This window comes from Cyprinodon tularosa, unplaced genomic scaffold (assembly GCF_016077235.1).
Source record: "Cyprinodon tularosa strain WSP-4 unplaced genomic scaffold, ASM1607723v1 ctg597, whole genome shotgun sequence".
Classification (NCBI taxonomy): domain Eukaryota; kingdom Metazoa; phylum Chordata; class Actinopteri; order Cyprinodontiformes; family Cyprinodontidae; genus Cyprinodon; species Cyprinodon tularosa.
Window position 1 is genome coordinate 635,356 of NW_024039337.1, and position 23,031 is coordinate 658,386.

The 23,031-nt window shown below is 43.6% G+C and overlaps 2 protein-coding genes across 11 annotated transcripts in view; one reads left to right on the plus strand and one right to left on the minus strand.

Annotated features, from left to right (window-relative positions):
• Nucleotides 1-234: 234 nt before the first annotated feature.
• Nucleotides 235-10,638, plus strand: myoc (myocilin). Its single transcript, XM_038306927.1, has 5 exons — nucleotides 235-934; nucleotides 6,104-6,169; nucleotides 6,283-6,369; nucleotides 7,239-7,450; nucleotides 9,965-10,638. Exons 1-5 carry the CDS (start codon nucleotides 439-441, stop codon nucleotides 10,544-10,546), a joined length of 1,443 nt encoding a protein of 480 aa, XP_038162855.1. The 5' UTR covers nucleotides 235-438; the 3' UTR covers nucleotides 10,547-10,638.
• A 2,208-nt stretch (nucleotides 10,639-12,846) lies between these two features.
• Nucleotides 12,847-23,031, minus strand: part of prrc2c (proline-rich coiled-coil 2C) — a 34,640-nt gene continuing 24,455 nt past the window's right edge. For 2 of the 10 annotated variants that reach the window (XM_038306896.1, XM_038306891.1), the window contains exons 16-34: nucleotides 22,857-23,020; nucleotides 22,599-22,753; nucleotides 21,743-22,133; nucleotides 21,579-21,664; nucleotides 21,306-21,500; nucleotides 20,974-21,231; nucleotides 20,789-20,881; nucleotides 20,612-20,713; nucleotides 20,349-20,520; nucleotides 17,724-17,936; nucleotides 17,530-17,651; nucleotides 17,296-17,450; nucleotides 16,982-17,213; nucleotides 16,767-16,904; nucleotides 16,502-16,696; nucleotides 16,322-16,422; nucleotides 14,616-14,742; nucleotides 14,195-14,428; nucleotides 12,847-14,112 (exon numbers count right to left, since the gene is read on the minus strand). In XM_038306896.1, the coding sequence (XP_038162824.1) occupies nucleotides 13,855-14,112; nucleotides 14,195-14,428; nucleotides 14,616-14,742; nucleotides 16,322-16,422; nucleotides 16,502-16,696; nucleotides 16,767-16,904; nucleotides 16,982-17,213; nucleotides 17,296-17,450; nucleotides 17,530-17,651; nucleotides 17,724-17,936; nucleotides 20,349-20,520; nucleotides 20,612-20,713; nucleotides 20,789-20,881; nucleotides 20,974-21,231; nucleotides 21,306-21,500; nucleotides 21,579-21,664; nucleotides 21,743-22,133; nucleotides 22,599-22,753; nucleotides 22,857-23,020 (3,391 nt within the window). In that variant the 3' untranslated portion in view covers nucleotides 12,847-13,854. The remainder of the gene's footprint in view (nucleotides 14,113-14,194; nucleotides 14,429-14,615; nucleotides 14,743-16,321; nucleotides 16,423-16,501; nucleotides 16,697-16,766; nucleotides 16,905-16,981; nucleotides 17,214-17,295; nucleotides 17,451-17,529; nucleotides 17,652-17,723; nucleotides 17,937-20,348; nucleotides 20,521-20,611; nucleotides 20,714-20,788; nucleotides 20,882-20,973; nucleotides 21,232-21,305; nucleotides 21,501-21,578; nucleotides 21,665-21,742; nucleotides 22,134-22,598; nucleotides 22,754-22,856; nucleotides 23,021-23,031) is intronic. The other 8 variants (XM_038306900.1, XM_038306899.1, XM_038306895.1 and 5 more) reach the window with 7 other exon arrangements.

Sequence of the window (23,031 nt, forward strand, 5' to 3'; positions counted from 1 at the left end):
GTGTTATGATGCATGATTAAAAGAAAAAATATTTTCCAGGTGAGATTATGAATAATCTACAATCTAGAAACATTATTTTACAAATGCAAAGCAAATTTAACTCGTCATCCTTCCATCTGCCTCCTGTTACCTTTTCCTTCCCACTACCCCCTCCCTTCCTCTCACCTCTCCTCTCCTCCCTGTTTTCCAGTTTCCCTCCTTGTGTCCCCTCCAGACCTTATAAATACACCAGAGCAGTTGGGAAGAGCTCAGAGCTGCAGAGCTGCTCATAGAAAATAGGAACAGGACAACGAGGAGGGAGAGGACACCAACAGGAAGAACAAGACAAACATCTCAGCTAAAACTTGGATAAAAGATCAGGTTTCTCAATCACAGGATTGGACAGTTAGGAAAAGGGTTTGATAGATCAGTATAGATTGAGCAGGTGCTGTCAGAAAGATGTTCTTTGTTTTCCTGCTGTGCATATGTGGTCTCCTGCTGCGAGGAAATGCCCAGGACCGAGCCTCTTTGTGGAGGGGGAACGACCGCAGCGGGCGATGCCAATACACCTTCACCGTGTCCAGTCCCATGGAGGCCACCTGCCCACAGGGTGGAGGTCCAGAGGTGGAGGGCCTTAAGAACAGACTCAGCGTGCTGGAGGCACTGGTGTCCCAGCTGAGTGGAAAGGATGTCCAACCACGAGGAGGTCACCAGGGCGCCGCTGCCAGACCGCAACCTGAGCTCCAGGAGGCGCTCAACCGGGCTGTGGGAGAGAGGAACCTGCTGCAAGGGGAGAAGGAGAGACTGGCCAGGGAGCTGGAGACGCTTAAGCTCCGGATGGAGGAGATGAGGAGGGAGACAGAGAGGCTGAGGAGCAGACCGTGTCTGGGTCAGAATCCAGCAGTGGCCCACAGCTCCCCCCAACAGGACTGGGGCCGAGGCAGACCTGTGTCTGGTAAGAGAAACACAACGTTATATAAACACAAAAGCTGTAAATTGGTTTTGTTTGTATTTTGTTTTTTTTTTACATTTTATGTAAAAAAAAAAGGCATGATTTAAGTGAGTGCATCATTTTGTTATCTGTATTTCTGACCTATTATAACAAACCTCTTAGATAGTTTGCTCTTTATTCCTACAGTCATGCATTCTGGTCCGTCTCTTGTTTCTATCATGGCTCTGCACAGATTCTAAGAAGCTGTTTTCATGGATCAGAAACTTTTCTATAAAAAAGGAAGAAACATAAAGAAACAGCTTTGTACTAATGGGATTTTTACATTTTAATTCATGTTATTTATACCACATTAAAAGTGCAGACGTAAATGTTCAAGAAGGCAAAATACTTTGAAAGGTGTGTTACATTTATTTCTGTTATAATTAATTAATGAAACAACATAAATGACTAAACATTGAAGTCACTATTATTTGCTGCATTGGAGAGTTAAGGGTTTGATGCCATAGAGGGAAATCATTCAGGATTTAAAGCCAAATAGATCTCTGTGTGTTTGAATAGTAATGTTTTGGTTGCCTATCATCGTGCAGTCAGAGACCCCCAGCTCATGTAAACACCCCCCCCACATTGCTTTTAGAAAAGCTGGAAGGCAGCCATTGAGGATCAGTTTTATATTTATGGATAGTTGTGCAGTCTTTATGGCTGGTGTTTCCCCTCAGCGTGGCAAAGCTTGTCCTTTTTCTTCTTATTATTTTTTTGTTTTTAAGATGTGATATGGTGCATTTCTTTTCACTAAACACCTCCCACAGTCACCATTCTTCTTTTAAATTTCATTCAATTCAGTTTATTTCTATAGCGCTAATTCACAACACATTTCATCGAAGGCACTTTCCAGTTCACCAGATCATCCAGTCAGATTGATTCAAAGTTTTCTATCTAAGGAAAACCAGCTGATTGCATCGACTTATTGACTCTTCAGCAATCCCTCACACTAAGCATGCTTGTAGCGACAGTGGAGAGGAAAAACTCCCTTTAACAGGAAGAAACCTCCAGCAGAACCAGGCTCAGTGTGAGCGGCCATCTGCTGAGGCCCACTGGGGTTCAAGGAGACCGAAGCAGACATAGAAAAAGAAGCATAGATACAAAAGGCAACTGTAAAAGACGGCCCCGTCCAGGAAACACACAGCCAGGCAGACGAGCTCCGAGCCAGCTCCCATGTCAGAGCATGAAGAGAGCACATCCAGTTAGTCACAGTCAGAGAAACAGGACTACACTGGAAAACAGGCCAAGCTCCAACATCTAGAAACAAAGGTGTTGATGGCAGCAGCACAGCTGATATTTCTCTCCAGGATGGAGTCACAGCCAAACAGGAACAGACCAGATGAAGCTACTATGAGAAAAAGCAGAGAGAGCAGAACGTTAGAGATTGAACTAACAGATTCTGCAGAGTGGGAGAATAGAGAGAGAATGAAGCAGAATGATGAAAAAGGGGTCCCTATGTCCTCCAGAAGTCTAAGCCTATAGCAGCATAACTATAGAGATAGCTCAGGATAACCTGAGCCACTCTAACTAGAAGCTTTATCAAAAAGGAAAGTTTTAAGCCTAGCCTTAAAAGTAGACAGGGTGTCTGCCTCACGGACTAAAACTGGTAGTTGGTTCCACAGGAGAGGAGCCTGATAACTAAAAGATCTGCCTCCCATTCTACTTTTGATTTCTAGGATTCACTAGTAAACCTGCAGATTGAGAGCAAAGTTTCGCCCCCCAGTGAAGCATCCCTCAGTTTACACCCACCTGGAATTCTGCTTCATTTACTTTTAACGTTGAGATTTCCTGGACCGATAAATCTTTTCATTCCTGTAAGACCGTCTGTATTCCCTGTGCTTCAGGAGGCCCGTATAGCCCTGCATCCTCTCAGTTATGGGCTTAGCTCCTCATGTTTTCACCTGCAGACTGAAATACACAGGAAGGGCCCCCCTAAGGGTGACAGGCAGATGCAGAATAGATCATCCAGACTTGCAGGAGCAGAGGAGAAACAACAATAAATCAAGATATTCTGGAAAGTTTGTAGGTAAGAGGAAAAGCCTTTGATGGGATTTTTATGGCTTACAACCCCAACACTATTTGTGACCTTTTTAAATACTTAAAATATACGAGCTGATGTTCTGAAATGGTTATGTTATGCTTTAAGAATAAGCATTAGATTACATTTACAGCACAAGTGGTAACCCAAACCAGCCGAGTACTTGGTTCAAATAGTGTTAATCTTTCCTGAATGGGACGTGATCCGAGCCCTGAAGTCTGTTCTACATGATGGTGATCTATTAAATAATTTCACCTTATTTAAAAATATATAAATTAAACAGAGAGGCAGTCAGACACCAAAATTCTTTATATATTATAGTGGGTGACATTAAAGGATGCCAAGACATAAAACAGTCATTAATATTGTTGGAACAGCATATGGAGTCATAAAAAAACAAAGTTTTTATTCCTCTCAGGCTCAAATTAAGTTGCAGTTGCAGGAAAAATCTTATATTTGGAGAAAATGATCATATGGGGTAGTAATATACAATTCAGACTTTTTAATTAATACTGAAGTAATAATATAGTAATAATTAATACTGAAGACTGAATCTGATATGAACGTTAACTTTATTTGAATGTCACAAACAAAAAAAAAAAAATAAAATTGGGAAAAAAAATTTCTCTCACAAAATTAGACTTTTTCTCAAACTTTTTCTCCGCCGACATCTCAAAACCTCTTGAGAAGGCCGTTTCTGTTAAACTGTTGCTCAAAATATAGGCAAACTAGTAGATTAAGCATGTGGCTTCCATTGGTGCCTGTTTGGGCACACGTTGCGAATCCACAACATTCAAATCGAGATGCCTCTGGTGAAAAACCCAGAGGAGATAAAATCTACTAATTGGCATGTGTCATATCTAAACACATTCATGATTCATATATGTAGTATTGATTTCAAAATAATGGAAACTGGTAGTGATACTTACATGAAATTGGTGCTTAGAAAATCAGTTTCGGTGACACCAAGGACTCAGCCATGTTGAAAGTGAGTCAGCAGTGCTATCTGGTGAGCTGGAGAGAAACTGTTTGTTGCAAATGTACAACTAAGTCCTTCTGTTGTACTTCCGAGTAACAAAAGCTCTTAAAATTTGGATGTGGAGTAATTAGCTAAGTGGGATTTAGCTGTTGCAAATATGCAACATCTGCCTGGAGAGGGTTATCTTTAACTGTCCCAGAAAAGGTGGTAGGATGGAAGAACCCCCCCAAAAAAAAGACTTTAACAGAAAGATCAGCACCACCTAGACTTATTAATCCAGTAACTTAGAAGCCTTCCAAAACTTTTCACACCCTTCCACTTTTTCTGTTTTTTGTAACGTCAAAACCTCAAACTTTGAATTTCTTACAATTTTGTTTGGGAAATCCCCACTAAGTAGAGCATGACTGGAAATCCAAAGGTAAACTATACATCGGTGGTCAAACATATGGTAAGCATTTGTAGTCAGCCCCTTGAATCAGACACCCCTAAAGAAAATTCTAGGAACCCAAATTATGGAGAAGTTTAAAACAAGCCCTGATGACAAGTCCGAAAACCTACCAGCCAATGGTTGTATGTCAAACTGACAGGCTGCGCAAGGAAAGCTGAAGCTGCTGAGAGGCACATGTCAGCACACAGGCCTTGTCTGGACTGACTGAGGTGGTCGTTTAGGCCTCTAGATCCTGCAAAGCTGATAGAGACATAAAGAAAAAGGCTTCCAGCTGCAGATAAGGCCGACAACTGAAGGCAAAGCTTCTAATAGTGACTAAACGGGTAAAAGTTTATGGGTTACAAATACTTTTGAAAGTCCTTGTTGTTGTTTTTCTAGACAGCACCGACTTCCATTCACCAAACTACTGATCATTAACGCAGCACATCAACAACAGATGTTGACGCTTAAAGTTCGCTGCTCCACCACACACCATCGCTTTTAATCACAACATATCCGGCCATCTTCTTTCTGTAGTTTGTAATCATCGTTGTGTTTAGACCACCAGGAGTTTCCACACAGAGCTGCTTACAGTTTATCAGATTCTGTTTGACAAGGTTTATTTTTCACTGCAACGGTTTGAGAGGTAAACAAGCTGGAAAAACAGAGACAAGGGTCACACTGGGTTATGGAAATATGACAAACAAAAACAAAGTGTTAGATAAAAGAGATATTCTTAACCTTGTGGACTATATCACAGTTTGAAATAATTATTGAATTAAATTAGCTGATATTTTCATGAAATGTCACCAACATAGTTTATCTACAGAAATATAAAGTCAGTTCAATCCATTTAAGTAAATTTCATAAGTTCCAGTTTAACCTCAGTTATAAAACCTCTTTATCTACATGCAAAATGTAGAAAAATGGATGCAGCTCATCATCAGCTGGTGAAGATTCTCAGCCATCCAGGTCAGTCATTCCAAAAAAAGTAAAAAAAAAAAAAATCAGCTGGACTTTGTTTCCAAGTGAAGACGTTTCGCTTCCCATCCAGGAAGCTTTTCAATTCCCCCTTTCCAAAACATAGACAGGTATCGGTTATTACAGGCTAACAATGAAACAAAACCACCCCCATCCAAAGGGGCGGAGCCGCTCATCAGGATCAGTTTGCATGTTTCTAAGCAAAACAAGGCTTTTCTTTATAAAGCCTGGAACTCAACAATATTTCTGACATTTTGAATTGAAAAAGCTTCCTGAAAACAAAACATCTTCAAACTTGGAAACAAAATCCAGTGGATTGTTTTTTAAAATTATTTTTAATGAGCAGCACATCATCCTAAAACTATAGTTCTGATAGTGAAACACGGCAGTGGGAGAGTCATGCTGTGGGGATGGCTTTCAGGTACAGAATTGGGGGTGGTGATTCTCCTTCCATCAGCCCAACCAATACAGTCAGATTCATGACTGAGTGTTTTAGATCGGAGCGTGTCGGTGAGTTAAAGTGACCCTGACCGCATTCAGAGCTGATCTACAAACTGTTTGACTCCAAACCAGCAGGGAACCAGCATCTAACGAGGGCTTGATCCCTCCTTCAAATGGTTCCCTAAATGTCACATTCCTCGCTGTCATTAGTATAACAGACAGGCACGTATATCCCGGTCTAGCTGTGACGTGCGTCTCTGTCTCCAGGCTCCAATCAGATGTCCCACCTCATGACGAAACCCAACAGGCAGGGCGACAGCAGCAACCTGAGAGGTGAGACCAGTTTCCTTCCACAGAAAGCCAACTTTCTGCTCAGCCACTGTTCTTTATTTTTATTTTACTGCACATTGATTAATACTTAAACTGTCGATCTTTTCTGGCTTCAGATTCAGCCTGGCAGTACGGACCGATGGGCTTTCAGGAACTGAAGGCTGAGGTGACCGAGGTTCCTGCTCCTGACAGCAACAACACAGGTCTCTGTCTTATTATCATTAAAACTGCAGCAATTTCCCCCCCCAAAAAATACACGGATGATCTACAGAAGCCCTCTGAGCCAAATCCTGCTTTTCCTTTGAGAGAATATCACCAGAGGAACGCAGTATGAAGCAGAGATGCTAATACCAGCCAGTTCCATCCACCATCATTGGTGTGAGCCAGCAAACATGACCCCCATCCCTCCTGCTGACAACCTCAAAGCAAATACAGCTATTAATACCGAGGCATGTGGGGTGAGAATACCTCTGCCGTGCCTCGACGTTGGTATGAGGGGCCCTCCGAATTTCATGTTTGCCTCATAAAAGAGGAGGGAAAGGACCTTTAACGAGGCTGTCATTTAATCTAACCCTTCCCAGGGTGGATCCCAGGCTCCTCTAAAGCTCCTAAAGTATGCATCAATCTGCCTCACGAGGAAAAAACATCACAGAACATCGTTCTGTTTCATTTGAGACCAAAGCACATGGTAATGGGTGTATTTATAAGGCTTGCTGGTGTCTAACCTAAAATCTGGGTCTACATCCGGAACCTGAGAGGAACGCTGTATTTTAGGAAGAGATAAATATAAAACCAACCTTATCATTTTCTCTAGAGCCTCTCCTCTGAGGGTGGTGACTCAGATGAAACCTGCCGGTGCTAATAGTCGGTTTTAGGATCAGAATGATCAGCTGTTTTTCTGATGATGACTCGTCAGACTTCTGGGTTTTTCTCTTCTTCTTTTAGAGAAAACATCTCAGAGCTTTGATGCGATTTGATACAAAAATGTTCACATCTTTTTTTGGTTTCTGTTGAATACATGTTGGTAAATCTTTCTGCCCCCCCTCCTCATTCGTTGTCCATCTTTCTGCAGGATGCGGGGAGCTGATCTCTGTGGGGGAGCCGGTCACTCACAGGAAGGCCGATAACATCGCGGGTAAATATGGGGTTTGGATGCAGGATCCTGAGGCCGTTTCCCCCTATGGACCCAACATGCTCTGGCGCATCGATACCGTTGGCACAGAGATCAGGCAGCTGTATGGGTATGAAGACATGGAGCAGCTCTCCAAAGGCTTCCCCTCCAAGGTAGGAATCACAGCAGAACCTTAAACTTGAATGGATTGTATTTGGATTTAATATCCTAGATCAGGAATCCCCCAAAGTGGGTCCTCAGGGTCGCTGTCCTGCAGGTTTGAGAGGTTTTCCTGCTCCAGCACAGCTCATTTATATCGATAGTTGATTAAAAGGCTTTTGCAGAATTTAGAGCTCGCAATAAGCTGCAAAAATAATCCCGTCCCAGTCAGAGAGACCCAAACCAACAGTTAAGCAAATTACAAGTTCAAAACCTCTGGAGCAGCGTCCCAAAACTGCAGCAGACTCATTGATTGTAAAAAATAAAGATTTTGTACATTTCATGGTAGAAGTGATCAGTTGTAGCGCTCAGACGACAAAGAATCAAAATCCAATCAAAATAATAGTGAAAGCTGCAGAAAAGTATCTTGAAGTCAGAGATTTAAACTGGGAAACAGTTGAAAGTCTGATGGGAAAACCAGTAGGACCATCAGAAACTGGCAGAGTGACGATAAGTTCAAGATTAATTAGAAATTATGAGGACAAATTTGATTAAGTATTTATTATGTTGGATTAAATTAAACAGTTTGGAAAAATAATTTTTTTTCTTTTATTTATTCTGGGGGTGAGTCTTGTTTCCCGTTTCCTTGTTTAACTCCTTATCAGCTGGTGGCGGTCATGCATTTTAACTAGTTTGCCAACTGCCATAAAACCTTAGAAGAAGGAGAAAAAGGCTTTTGTTGAACTGCAATCATCAGAATGAGCTGCGCTAAAGCAGAGAAACCTCTAAAACCTGCAGGACAGCAGCCCTCCATGATGCCTGTCCTGGATCAGGGGGGCAATTCCAGTTCCTGAGGCCCGCTATCCTGCAACTTTTAGATGTGTCTTTGGTTCAACACACCAGAATAAAGTAATTAGATGATGGAGAGGACTCTGGAGGAACTGACTGCATTAGGTAACTCAGCCAATATATTCAGGTGTGTTGGAGCACGGACGGATGTAGAAGTTGCAGGATACAGCCCTCCAGGAACCAGAATTGCCCAGCTCTGTCCTAGATAATGACAAAGTAGAGCATTAATATCAAGGGGAAGGAAAAATCTAAATGAAATCTGAAAGTGTGACCTTTTTTTAAAAGGTTTTTTAAAGAATAAAAGGCATCATGAGGATTCCAAACACAGCAGGTTAGGGAGGAGGTTGTGGAGAGTTTCAGAAGGAGTCAGGTTTGAAGATGACCTGATAGAGAGCTTTAATTAGAAACAGCCCAGAGATAGATGGTAACTCTGGAGGAGCTGCAGAAGACGGGGCAACTATGGTGCCTTCTGTAAATCTGGCCTTTATGGAAATATGGCAGGAGAAAAAAATCCAATGGGTTGTTGGATACTTGTAACTTTCTGACTGATATTTAAAGCTGTATCTGTGGTGGAAAAATGAACTCTAGACACCCCCTCAGAGCAGGGGCGAAGCTAGATGGGGGGCCATGGCCATCCTTAGCCAATCATTGGCCACCCCTACCATTTTGGTGGTTAATTGATGCACATCAGTATACTAACATTAAAGATAAGTTCAGAATTCATAATCTTTTCAGAACTACATTTTGTGTTAAACATGGGGTAAAATGATAAAAATAAAATGATGTTTCTGGAAGTCATCTAGGTGTCTTCAGTGAAATCATAGATAACTATTTTCATAAAAACATATTAAATAATCAACTTATGTAGGTATAAGTACTTATAAATATAAATTTAATGCAGAATGATTATTGATAAAAGTAGGTAAGTAATGACAATGGAAAAGATGTTTGGCCATGTTTTATCAAGAAAGCACGGATGTTTAAATATATGCGTCTATTTGTTAGCAAAAGCTGTAGGAGAATATAGTTTGTCTTTATTTTGAAAATGTGGATGTTTTGCTCGTTAAATTTCCTGTTGGAAACGTATAGACTGACCCTGAGGTTGTTGTTTTTTTTCTTTTTAACAGTGTCCTGTCTGACAATGTGGCAATAACTGTCTTGATGCCAAAAAAGTTTTTTCTTTCACAAGTGGAGCGGTACGGCTATCGGCATAGTGTTCCGCTTGATTTATGCATATAAATAGCTTTATTATCATAATGCAGGGAGAGTTACAGATTATATGGACACTGCAATGTAGGTAGAACAGGAAAGGAAGAACAGAAAAAAAGGAGAAAAGACGAAAGAAAGAGGAGTCCCCAGCTCCCCCAGCACACCAACACCTGATTTAATCTGTTTAAAACTACTTGCATAAAAAGGGAAAAAATGTCATAATCTAAATCGGCACAGATTGCACAAGACTTTATGAAAGACCTGCAGCAAGAATGTTTTCTCCAAACATTGGCTAAAGATGGCAGATTTTAAACTAATGCAAGCTTGACTATTACTATCTGCCGGACATGAGAGCGTTTAACCCGGCTGCTCCACTTTATTAATATGCCCTAGTTTAAAGATATCTAACACAAAATCTAAATAAATTGGACAAAAAGCCTAAACTGTGTTGTGATGTTCTGCTGGAACAGGTGCTGCTGCTGCCAGACCCGTTAGAAAGCACCGGCGCCACCATGTACCGGGGGTCCCTGTACTACCAGAGGCGGCTGAGTCGCACACTGATCCGCTACGATCTGGCTGCTGAGCACGTGGCAGCCCGCCGGGAACTCCCCCATGCTGGCTTCCACGGCCAGTTCCCCTACTCCTGGGGGGGCTACACAGACATCGACCTGTCTGTGGATGAGAAGGGGCTGTGGGCCGTCTACTCCACCAGTAAGGCCCAGGGAGCTATTGTGATCTCCAAGCTGGATCCCAACAGTCTGGAGGTGAAGAGGAGCTGGGAGACCAGCATCAGGAAGGCGTCTGTGGCCAACTCCTTCATGATCTGCGGGAAGCTGTACACCGTGGCGAGCTACGCGTCTCGGGAAACCACCATCAACCGTGTGTATGACACCGGAACCAGCCAAGGGAGGGCCGTGTCCATCCCCTTCAAGAACAAGTACGGCTACAACAGCATGGTGGACTACAGCCTGGCTCAGAGGAAGCTGTTCGCCTGGGATAACTTCCACCTGGTGACCTATGACCTCAGGCTGGGCCGTCAGCAGGCCAACTGAGGCCGTCATGGAGGACTGCTGCTCTTCTGTTCCTGTTTCAGAGACTCTCAGCTGTAGACCATAACATGAGCGGCAGCAACAGATCTATGGAAACCAGAACGCCCTCAACTGGTTCCAACCGTTCTGTTGAAATTACATAAAAATCTGTTTATTCAATCATAAGTACTGAAATTAGAAACTGTTTAGGGCAACCAGAAACCTGTCTTCTGGCAGATTTTTCCCCCATCATTATTCCTCAGTAATTAGTAGAATTTGGCCCTTCTGTCTCTCCATAGAGCGGCAGCCGTTCAGCTACCAAACCTCAAAGAAACCCCAGAGTTGCACCCTCAGCAGGTCTACTTTTCCTTTTTTTTTGCTGTGGCGTGGTCCACCATTTTTGTCTTCAGAGGAATTATTTTTTTACCGCCTTTGATCCATATGTATTGTGTTGTTTTCCATGTTAAGCTTTATTTTGGGGACTTAAGAAAAAAAAAAGTCAGTTTAACCCACTCCCCGGAAAAAAATAAATGTGTGATTCATTAACCCTGTGATGCAAACTGTGGTTTTAAATATCCTGCAGTGACGTATCAGCCATCTGTCACTAAAACTGCCTCCATGCAGCTTGTATTGAATATTGCATGTAATTTGCACAGTTTAATCATTATGTCCAAAAATCATAAAATAAACGTTATAAATAAGGTTTTGTTTTCATTTTTCAAAAATATGTTAAATGAACCAGCTTAATGGAAAGGCCAGTTAAATAGTCAATTTTCAAAAGATTGTTTTAAAATAACTTTACTTCCTCAAAAAAATTGTTAGTTTCATATTAAAGCACTCTACAGAATTAGAACTTTAAGCTCATTAAAATACTAAAATTCACTTTAACTTACTGAAAATATTTCAAATTTGAGCTAGAAAGATTATAAGATGCAAGGAAAGGAAGAAGTCAGGCAAGATGATGGAAAAATATCAATAGGCAGGACAGAGATGATACAGAAAGAAGCATAATACTTTGAAATGATGGGAGGAAAACCGCAAAAATAAAAAATAGGCAAGGTCCAGCGGATGGGAAAGAAAAGGAGACGAGTCAGGATGGAAGATAGGAAGGAAAGCAAAGAGTGTGAAGGACAGGACATGGTAAGACCAGGAAAGAAAAATGTTAAAGTAATGAATGAATGGAATTAAGGAAACAAAGGAGGAGGCAACGAAAATACTGTGGGCAAAAACTATGGACAAAGTGGGAAAGAAAAGGATGTAAAGGAAACCGGAAGATAATGTAGGAAGAAAAAGAAAAGATTCTACGAAGCAATGCATTTTTAGACACCAGAGTAAAAAAAGAAAACATATATTTCTAATCTAATCTATAGCATTTTTCAGGCCAAATAAACTTGATAATTACATCAAACATCATCTTCTACCCAATGAAGGTCTGCATACCATCACCAGCCTGGAAGAGGCTGCATCAGTCTCTGGGTGGAGGACAGTAGCTCTCTACTGACACCCAGTGGTGTGATCTATAAACTACAGAAGAGTATTAGGACCAGGCTAGTTTTTTTTTTCTTTTTATAAGAGAATAAAGTCGTAATATGAGCATATTGTAACATAAAGTCCTAATATTATGAGAATAAAGTTGTATTTTATAACAACTCTGACAAGAAGCACCGTCTTCCCTAAAATGAAGAATGTTGAGCATCTTGTGAATAAATAAGGAAATATTAAGTCTTATCACAGTAGCTCAAATACTCAGGTTGCTGTTTAATGGTGCTGGTCTGATGCTGGTTGTGGTCTGATGACTTAAATCTCACAATTTTACAACTTTATAATGCTGCATTATCCTCATAATGTTAGGAATTTATTCTGGCCCTAATAATCAATCATAATAAACAAAGTTTAGCAGAAATTCATTAAGAAAGAAGAACATACAAATAACAGTATATTATTTTTATTAGTTTCTGTAACCAAACCAAGAGAATGTAAATAAGACCGTACATATCTTAATACAGTGATGAAACCCCTGTACAACAAAAAACAAAAAGTCTTTACCCTCCCTCCCTCCCTCTCCAAATAAAGGAGTCTCCCCCAGCTAGGGCAGATGTGAAGGGAGTCCCTCTCCATCTCAGGGTGCATACTACCGTACACTTCAAGAGGATTCTGCGACTCCAACACCAGAGCGTCGCTGCGGGTAGAACAGCCAGCGGAAGTGAGGCAGAGAAAGAAAACGGCACTGATTGCTCTCATCAGCAAAGACAAAACCAAACATAAAAGTCCTTCTGCACAACCGCTTTAATATTTGTGGCTTCGCATTGCATCTTTTTTTTTCCTCCTTGTTCTTCATCCCGTGCCTCCTCATTATGAAGGTCAACATGCACGCTCAAACAAAAAGGGTCAATCTGTTCCTCTACGCAGCCCTGTCCTGCTAAAACACTAGCTAAGGGCACTGATATCAGTCATTAGCAGCAGCTCTGGATGCCTGTATACAGTGAGGTGTGTCAATGTGTTTTGTGACCACTCTGGGATGGGTGTGAAAGCAGTGCAAGGATGTGTGATAACTGCTCCCACTGCGGAACAGCTGGAAATATGTGATCCTACTTTATCAAATCAATCCAGCGAGCGCGCCGCGAGCACGCCACTGCAGCATTGCTGACGTTAAACAGAGTCCAGCGCTAAACTTTCCCACCTGGAACGGACACACGCCTGGACACAGGAGGAGCTCTCGGGCAAGGAGATGAGAGCGCGAGGCTCACAGGCAGACAAATAAACAGGGAAAAAAAAAATCATTACAGTCAATCAAACGCTGCAAATTTTTCACATTTCTGATAAAACAAAACCATTTTTGATTTCATATCTTGGTGCAGCAGCTGTTCCAACCGTTTCTGGATTAGTTCTAATTGGTCAAACAAAAGGTGTGCTTCCATACATAGGATATCTTCTTAAGGAAACAAATTGATTTATTCATTTCTTTTTGTAAACAAAAACATGTTTCTCCAATAATATATCTGAAGCTATGGGGGGGTTCAAACTAAAACGAGCTATAAAAACGGCTAACTCAGCAGCAATTCTCAGATCTCTCTGTCAGTCAGATGGTGGATTTCTATGGAACGACGTGAGCAGCAAGTTTATCAGCATCTAAGTATGATGAAAGTCGGCCCACCTGCAGAGCAGCAGGGTGGGCAGAAAGGAGGAAGAGGACGACCTCCGACCTCCCCCCCGGTTCCTCCTCCTCCCCCACGCTGTCCTCCAGGGCTGGTAGGAGGCTGTGATTGTGTAAATGGGGGTAGGGTCTCTCTTCCATCCTGATGTTTTGTCGTCTCGATGGGGCTGGCGGCTCCTTATTTGCCCTCCTCTGGTTTGATGGCCTGTGGTTTAATGGGGCCAGTTCGAATGGGCTTGGCCGTGGATGCCGCAGGTTTGTTGGCATCCGGTCGCTCCACGGCTGCCTGGTGGTTGGAGGCCGACGGGTCGAGCGGAGCTTTTCCTCCTTGATCGAGCCGAGGCTTGCTGACTTGAGGGGCCTTCAGCTGCTGCTGCTGCTGCTGCTCTGAGAAGAACTTATGAGTCGACTGAAGAACTTCAGCGCGCTGCTTTGCCTTCAGAGGACGGGAGGAAAAATCAATGAACCAATCAGGACGAACCAATCAGCCTAAAACGGAGAATAGAGCCACCGCCTACCTTTAGGTCCTGCTCAGCCTTCAGGGCTGCTTGTGTCCCTCTGGGTGGAAGGGAGGAGCCAGAGGGGCCCCTGGGAGGGTGCTGACTGTGCTGGGGTCGGGGGTGAGGCATCAGCCCACCACTCATATTGGGTGAAATAGGAGGACCCATTGAGGAGCGCTGGACTCCTCCTCCAAAGGAGTTTGCGTGGTGAGGGCGAACCAGAGGAGAGACGATATTGGGCTGAGACAGCATCTAAAGAAAAAGTCAACGATCAGAGACGCATCGAGGTTTCACAAACATTTTCTTCTACTAAACCATCAATCATCAATTAAAGACGTTATGATCTAGTTTCCAGGCAACGGGCTGCATGTCTGACGGAATGTATTCGCTGCATCATGAATCAGATCAAATGTTGATGCATCATGATCTGGTGTGCTACCTGTGGGTTGAACTGGCCGGGGAAATGCTGATTCATTCTCAGGCCTGCAGAACTGGGCTGGAACTGCTTCTGGTAAAGCATGCTGTTCATTTTACTGGATTGGCTACTGGGAGAAGTGGAGCTGGCCCTGCAGCAAGCAGACAGAAAACCATTGATGTGACGCAAAGAGCAAGACAAGGGCAAAGAAAAAAAAAAAAGAACATTTGTACAAAATGATTTATACACATTATCTGCTGTTCTTTGATGAACAGAAACTAAGAGCGGTGATGTGATCCATCTCCCTGCTTTAAGTCAGAACGGCTGGATTATTATGGAACCAGTCGGAACAGCAGACCCAGTAGCGACCTGTTTGAAGCAGATATAATCATTTATTTAGCCGGGCATATTTATCGCGTTATATTTGGTCAGTCTGTGCTGTCAGACCCTATTGAACGAAGGGCCTTTTTCCACTTTCTCGCACACATAAGCTTAAGCTACGGCATCAGAGCCTGTGGAGACCGAGATCTCAGAGGAAAGTGAGGAGCTAAAGAAAGAAGCTCCCTCCAACCTTAAGTCCCCTCAGGCAGCATTTTGATTCCCGGTTACACCAAGTTAAAAAGGTAAACAAAACGAACGCAGCGAGCCGACACTACAGCATTGAGGTAAGCAATTATATAAAGAGAAAACTGCGGTGAGGTTTCATTTTTGAGACGAGGATGAGATGTTCCTGTTGAATGCTGCTTTATGATGACCTTAGATGGGAATCCATTCATTTAATGCACTCTGTGGGAACTGGTTCACAAGTAGAATTTCCATTTTTCATTGGAAAAAAAATCTTGTTTTTGCATATTTTCTTATTTAAATTCTCATTCAAGAAAACTGCTTTGATGTTGTTCCAAAAAGGTAAAAAAAAAAAATGTTATTATGAGAATAATGTCTGGCTTCAGTTTGACAAATTAGCAAATCTTTTAGCACCAGTGTAGAACTAAAGTTTAACTTCACATGATGCTCCACATTCCACATTTTAGGGAAGAAAGTGCTTGAGGTAAGAGTTGTCATAAAATACGACTTTATTCTCAACTTTGACGACTTTATTCTCAACTTTGACGACTTTATTCTCAACTTTGACGACTTTATTCTCAACTTTGACGACTTTATTCTCAACTTTGACGACTTTATTCTCAACTTTGACGACTTTATTCTCAACTTTGACGACTTTATTCTCAACTTTGACGACTTTATTCTCAACTTTGACGACTTTATTCTTAATTATTACAAGTTTATTCTCGAAATAGAAAAAAAAAATAAAATCTCTAGCCTGGCCCTAATACTCTTTCGTAGTTTTCCAAGTGTGAAGACGTTTCTCTTCCCATCCAGGAAGGTTTTTTGATTCCAAATGTCTGGAGAAGCGTTGACTTCCAGGGTTATAAAGTGGCCTAAACAAAAGCCTCGTTATGGATTAGAAAACATGCAAATTGAACTGAAAACAGCTCCACCCCTTAGGAATGGGAAGTCTTTGGCCTGCAAAACCCGATACTGGCTTTGATGTAACATTTGTGAATAAAACAATATATATTTTGGTGTTTATTTTTTCTTTAAATACTGAAAAGAAAAAATACCAAACTGTGAATGTTGTGTACCGCTACAACCTTTCTGTTTGCATAGATCAGGAAGTAATTCATTTGGACAATAGTGGTTTTTGAACACTTTGATAGGCTGAGGTTTACCGGTAAGGACTGGAGGTGGGTGTGGTGCTCCTGCCGCCGACTGGAGGAGTCCCGGGCTTCACGTCCATCCCGCTGCCGAACAGCTTGAGATCCATGTCCATCTGTAACGAGTAGGAATAATATCTGATAAGCTTCCTGTCAGAACCTTCAGCTGTGGTGAAACAGAATGAATGGCAGCACCTTGCTGGTTGGAGGCTGCATCATGTTATGGTTTGGACCCATGATGCCTCGGTAGGGCTGAGACACCGGGGGCTGGCGGTTGATGTTTGGAGGCTGGGGTTGGGGAGGAGTGGGCGGCAGAGCGAGCAGAGGCTGACCACCTCCTGACCCAAAGTTCGGCAGAGACAACTGGGAACCAGGCAGAGGGACAGTTACCTTAAAAAAAGGAGTAAACGAATCAACTGGGAAATGAAGCTGCATTGACTCGTTTTATTTTAACCATTACCTGCTGCATTGCAGAGCTGGGAGACTGCGTGTTGCTATAGTAACTGCTCTGACCATGCTGCTGCACCTGCCCCGAGTACATGTTAGAATGCTGATTCATCCCCTGGCGAGCCTGAGGAGTCAGCAATGCCAAATGCTTCTTGTGAATGAACATGAGAAATGAATAGAAACAGCTCTGACTCTGAAGTGATGTGAAAACCTGTGTGGGGGTGTTACCTGCAGCAGGTGCGTATCTATGAGCTGGGACCCTCCCATCCCTGAGGCCTGGTTGAGCGGCGGCTCAAACAGAATGGGAATGTGTTGGGTGGAGGAGGGCTGCTGATAGGCCAGGCTGGACTGAGGCTTGCCCAGGTCGGGAGCCTGAACCCCCGGGTAGCTGTGCAGGGACGGTCCGGACAGCATCATGGACGGCTGGGACAAGCTGCCCTGCATGAACGCCTGCTGTGACCTAAGAGACCGAGCAGAAACGCTGTGTCCTTTAAAAAGCCTCCTGAAGCATTTCTGAGCTGCAGGCGGAGGGTTCCCTTTACCTGTAAGGCTGAAGTGAAGAGCTGAACAGGTCCTGCGGCTGAGACACGGGCGGGCCGGTGCCGAGTCCCAGCTGAGCCTGGTGGGTGTGTTGGTGCTGAGGCTGGCCTTGAAGCGGAGCGTAGATGGGAATGGGAATCTGCTGCACTGCTGTTGGCTGCGTGGGAAAGAAACAAGCTCCGTTTATTACGTCATGTTAAACGAGTCTGCTTTACCTGTGACAAACAAAAGCCCACCTGCGAAAGGCCCGGCTGGAAGCCTTGCTGCTGCGCCAGAGAAGGGGCGGCGAGGCGAGGGTGCGGGGTGCTGAACAGGTGGCTAGTGTCCATGTAGAACGCTGGAATCTGAGCTGCAGAACCTGATCAAGCATCACTCGTTTATTAAAAGGCCTTTGCATCAATTTGTGTTGAGCTTCAGGGATTTCTCTCACCTGCTGCGGCCTGGGAAACGTACACCTGTGGGGTCTGTTGCTGCTGAGGCAGGAGGGGGGGCACGCAGCCCAGCTGAGAGAAGCTGCTGCTGGTGGAGGAGGACAGGCTTCCGCCTTGGAGCTGCTGCGGTTTCACCTTACAGATGTTAGGGGGGTCCGAGGCTGATGTGGTCTTTGTGCTGAGGGACGATGTGGTGTAGGTACCAGAACCTGCTGGTTGGACACAGTCTATTTAATGTGTTTTTCTAGTATATATATGTTCCAACTAGTTCAGTATTTTACGCTTGTTTCACACAGCATATTTAATTTAGGATGTTTGCTAATGTGGGTGCACACATTTAGTAAACGCCTATGAACAGTATTTCAAGATCACCAACTGTTTTTCTTTTACCGAGGTCAAAAGAACTAGCTGGAGGAGCAAATTTGGTGTAACACAAGGAAGTGGAGGATTCCAATAAGCAGCTGACACTGGGAGACTTGGATCCGAGATAACGGGAGTGGACACAACCGCTTTTCCAAAACTGCACATGGACATCTAGTTGTTTACTTTTTGTCGACTGGTTCAGACTTTCATCAAACATTAAAACAAAGGGTCCTGCCTTGTTGACTGCAGAAATCAGGTTTTGTCCTTTCCACAGGTTGAAGATTTGGCTATATCAGAATCAGCAAACATTGTCTGAAATAACTCAGAAACACCATCGTTGGATGCAAAAGAGTGGTGCCTCACTGCAGTGTTCATACACCAGAGCACCTCGGCTTCCAAAGTCGCGTTCGAGCCAAATACTGCTCGCAGGTCACAGTCGCCGTAGGAGAGGTGGTTGTAGCAGCCGCTACAGTTGTGGTGACAGCAGAGGTTGGGTTGCTGGCCACAGCAAAGAAATTGGGCACGGTTAACTGCCTCTGCCTTCAATGGCCGACTTGTGATTTCACCGCGTTGACGCTCATTGTACAAAGTTTGAGCATCTTTTTACACACGCTGCAAAATGCTTCTCCTGGTTTACATTCATCGGGCTTTAACCAGGTTTGAATCGTTCATCCTCAAACCACTTTTGCTGAAAGTTACATTTTCTCCCCCCCCCCCCCATCATAAAATTAGCGTTCTTCTTTCGCCGCAGCACGTACATGCGACACAGACAGCACGTTGCATCAAGTGTTTTGACTTCGTGCACCGGCTGTACGCAATAGTCGATTATAGGTTCCGCCTGATCATCACGCTATCCTTCTAAACAAAACAATGTTTGTAGGCAACATAAATTGTGAATAATGTTTTTGTTCCATCAAGTGTTTGTAGTTTTTAATGCCTCCAGACATTGAAATTATTGCTTTTTAATGCTATTTAAGGCCTTGATTTTCATAAAATCTATCTAATTACTTTTAATGACCCGCGGGAACCCTGTATAAGTATGTGTTTTCTAGTTGAACTTTAAGTTTTCTCCCTCCTTGTTTTTAGGCTAGCCTATGTGTTCATTGTGTTATCCCTGGTTAGATTTGTCTTAGTTGATATCTTCTTTTGGCCCAATTTTTTTTCTTCATTTTGAGTCTGTTTGTTAGTACCATATTTTTTCTATGCTTTTCTCCTTTGCCTGACTGCTTGATCCCTGACTATGCCAAAAAAATTCTGTTTTTTGATTGTATAAATGTGGTAAAGTTCATTAAGCAGGCGCTGTATGCGCTAGGGGTGTAAATCACATCCATCATGGCGATTCGATTCAGTATCGATTTCCTGACCCAACGATTCGATCATTTTCGATTCTCAAGAATACACCACGATTCGATTAATCGGTTCAATTTTTCCTTTATTATTATTATTTTTTCTTACACCTTACAGGCTAAACAAAGTTTCAAGTTTGAAATAAATCAATGAAAGCTGTAATATCGTTATGCATTTTCTTTAGAAACAACAGCAAATAACAGAAGTAGAAAAGTTGCATCAAAAAATACTGCAGATAATCAGTGCAATGAGTTCAACGCAATACCTCGGCTCCAGAGAAACTGTCCAACATATTTTTTTAAGAATGTAATAAATATACTCAGGAAAGAGATGTTGTGTAGAGAGTTAGACAGGAATAAAAATAAACTAGATATAAGGGAATTGTTTCAAAGGTCATCTGGGGATGTAGTTTTTGGTAGTATTTTTAATTTTTCTAAGAAGAACGGGTATTTTAGGGAGAATATAATAGTTTGTCTGGTCTATACTCCATTCTGGAAGGTGGCGGTAATGCACCTATAAGTCGTTTGCCAACCGCCATTAAAAAAAAGAAGAAGAAGGCGGCTCCAGTGTGTCGACGTCACCGCCCCCTTGAGAGACGCTCCGCTGCTCCTCGCCCAGATTGTAGCTGATTGCAAACAGTGCAGCAGACAGGAGGCCGGCTTGTTTTGTTTTTATGACCGAAATTGCGGAAAACAACTCGTAAAGTTTGACCCGCTAGAAGAGCGAGGTGCGCGAGAACGCTGGATAAAACGCAACTGGATAAAAATAGACCGGAGGAAAAAAAAAAACATGCATCGATTATCTTGCGGACGTGTCGATGCATCTGATCGTCGGCTGTTGGATCGATGCATCAATACAAAACGATTATTATTTACACCCCTAGTATGCGCTTTATACACAGAGGGCCAAGTTACCTGGCAGTGAAGTGCTGGGGGTTACGGATGCCACGGGGATCTGGGGCATGGAGGCCGAGGAGAAGGAGGAGTAAGAGGAGGCACAGGAGGTGTTTGGGGAGGACGAGGAGGTGACTGGAGAGCTTTTCTCCAAACTGGGAGAGTTTTCCCAAGCTTTCCGAGCAGACTCCATCTGTGGAGTCGGGGAGAAACGGTGATTAGTAAATTTTCATTAAAAGTCATTTTATTTCCCCACAGTAAGGGGCTCAAAATATTCTCCTTACTTTTAGTGTTAGGTCAACAGTAGCAGGAGAAACCGTGTTGAGGCTGGAGCTCTGCTGCAGGGTCTCTCTGCGAGGAAGGGGCAGCGAGTGGGGGAGCGCCACCTGGAAAATAAATCAGTATAAACACATTTCCCCAGCTTTCTTATTTAACATTTCAGGCTCAGAATTTCTACCCACATTGGCCACTAAGCTGTCCTCCATTTTGTTGCCTCCTGTGGGAACGCTGTCCGCCAGAGACGAGGAGGGGGTGGTGTAGTCTGTGACCGACTCCTGAGAAGAGACAAGAATCAACCACCTCATGATGTTTGTTGTTTTTTTTAGTCAGCAGACCAGAGACATGAGGGAACAGAGGTTCTACCAACCTTGGAGTTACTGGAGTACTCTGCTGAGGGGACGGTGATCATGCCCTCGATGTCCCCTCCCAGTTCTGGTACTGTGGTGTCACTGGTGGGAGGACTGGAGTCTGTGGCTCTGCTGACGCCTCCACCCGTTACTCCTCCCTCCATCCCTTCAGCTTCGGCTCCGCGTGCGTCTTTGGCCTTGCGGTTCTTCAGAGAGCGTTCTTTTCCGATGGGACCTGGCTTGTACTCCTTGGGTTCTACTGGTTCCATCTCAGGAAGCTAACGAAGCAGAGATGAGGGATTAACAGAGGTATGGAGAACGGATGCGGAGCTGCATTAATAAACAGATTTACCTTTTGGGTTTTGATTGGACCGCTTCGTGGTTGTTTCTGTCTTTGTTCTTTGGGAGCAGGAAGTTTGCTTTCAGAGACGGTTTCCAGCAGGGCTGGTCCTCCGTCACTGTCGGTGCTTCCTGCAGATGACGGCGCTCCAAACTGAATGCTGTCTATGCCTAACTCCACAGAGCCGTCAGCTCCGGGCTTCCCACCCTACAGGAAGACAAACATGTTTGAGGCATGGATGGAGAACAGAGGTCAGAGTCTGTTCATGTAGGAGCTTAAACTTACCTCAGAGGAGACGGCGCCGGTGAAGGAGGTTAAAGGTTTGTTCCAAGCACTCACAGAGGGGGGCTGAGGAGGGCTGATGGGACCTACTGGAATTTACAAAGTTACACATTTCACTCAGACCGTGTTGATCAAAACCACTGAGCCGCAAACCAGTTCAGACTTACGTTTCTTGACATCAGGAAGGGCAGCGGAGCCCGCCACCTTGTTCTCCCACAGTTCTGTACCCAGAGTGTTGTGCGGCTGTGCAGGCGCAGGGGGGAGGGTCTTTGAAGTGAACTCCACAGTAGCCGGAGGAATGGAGGGTAGAGGAGCCACCGCTCCTTCTAGAGTTTGAGGAGACGCAGCAGGTTGTGAGGGAGCGTGGTGAGGATGCTGCGCTGCAGAGACAGGCGGCGGTGGCGGCGGCTGCTGGGCGGCGGCGGCTGCAGGAGGCTGAGGCTGTGCAGCCTGCTGCTGCTGAGGCTGCTGCTGGGATGACTGCTTTTTGGCAAATCTGGGTGGCAGCTTTGCTCCACTTCCTCTGTTCTTCTCACCGGAACCTTTCTTACCCCAATTCTGGAGAAGATTTAGATTCATTTTAACTTAAATGACGATACCAGAACTCCTAGGAATTAATCTTAACTTCTTACATTTTCCAGAACTAAATCTGTCAAAGCGTTCTTAAAGGTGTATTTTTTAAATAACAATGTTCTGGACATTTCAAACATTCCCTGAACATCTGAGCCTATTGGGTTAATCTATCATAATCTGGATTGCATTACCCCACACCAAATATGAAATTCTTTATGAAGACTAGTTTATGACTATTTGTTTGCTCATAAAACTAAAAACACAAAGCAAAATGTTCTGTTGTGTATAAATAAGTAGAAATCAAACCAAAAACTAGAATCTAAACATAGATAGCTGCAAAATAACCCCCTGTAGGATGTGTAGGGTTTTCTTGTTTTAGAATAAATTCTGAAAGGTAGACAGGAGTATTATATCTGTTCTTTTTGATCGAACAGCATAAATGATCCTTACTTGAGACGTCTGCTCCTCCTTCTTGCGTTTCTCTTCGTCCTGCAGTCGTTTCTGTTGCTTACGGGAAACTACTTCTGTGAAACCATCATCGTTGGCACTGGACTGTGGATCCTCTGTGGTGGTCACCTCAGGATGGTCATCAATAATCACAACACCTAAATTAAACCAAGTTAGAGTTATTTACCCACTGCAACTATGGAATAAAAAGTGTGTTTATTTTATTAGTAAATAGAGATGATGCATGGAAGCATTACTGACTTGCATAATTGTTAAGATCAAACTGAGAAAGAGCGTTCTCCTTTGGCTTCTTGATGGGCTGCTTGGCCTCATCTTTGCGTCGTGCAGGCTGATCCTTGGCAGCTCTCTGGGAGCTTCCTCCAGCTGCTGGGACCGACGTCTCCGAGTTCTGCTGAGCTGCAGGGCTGATGAGAAA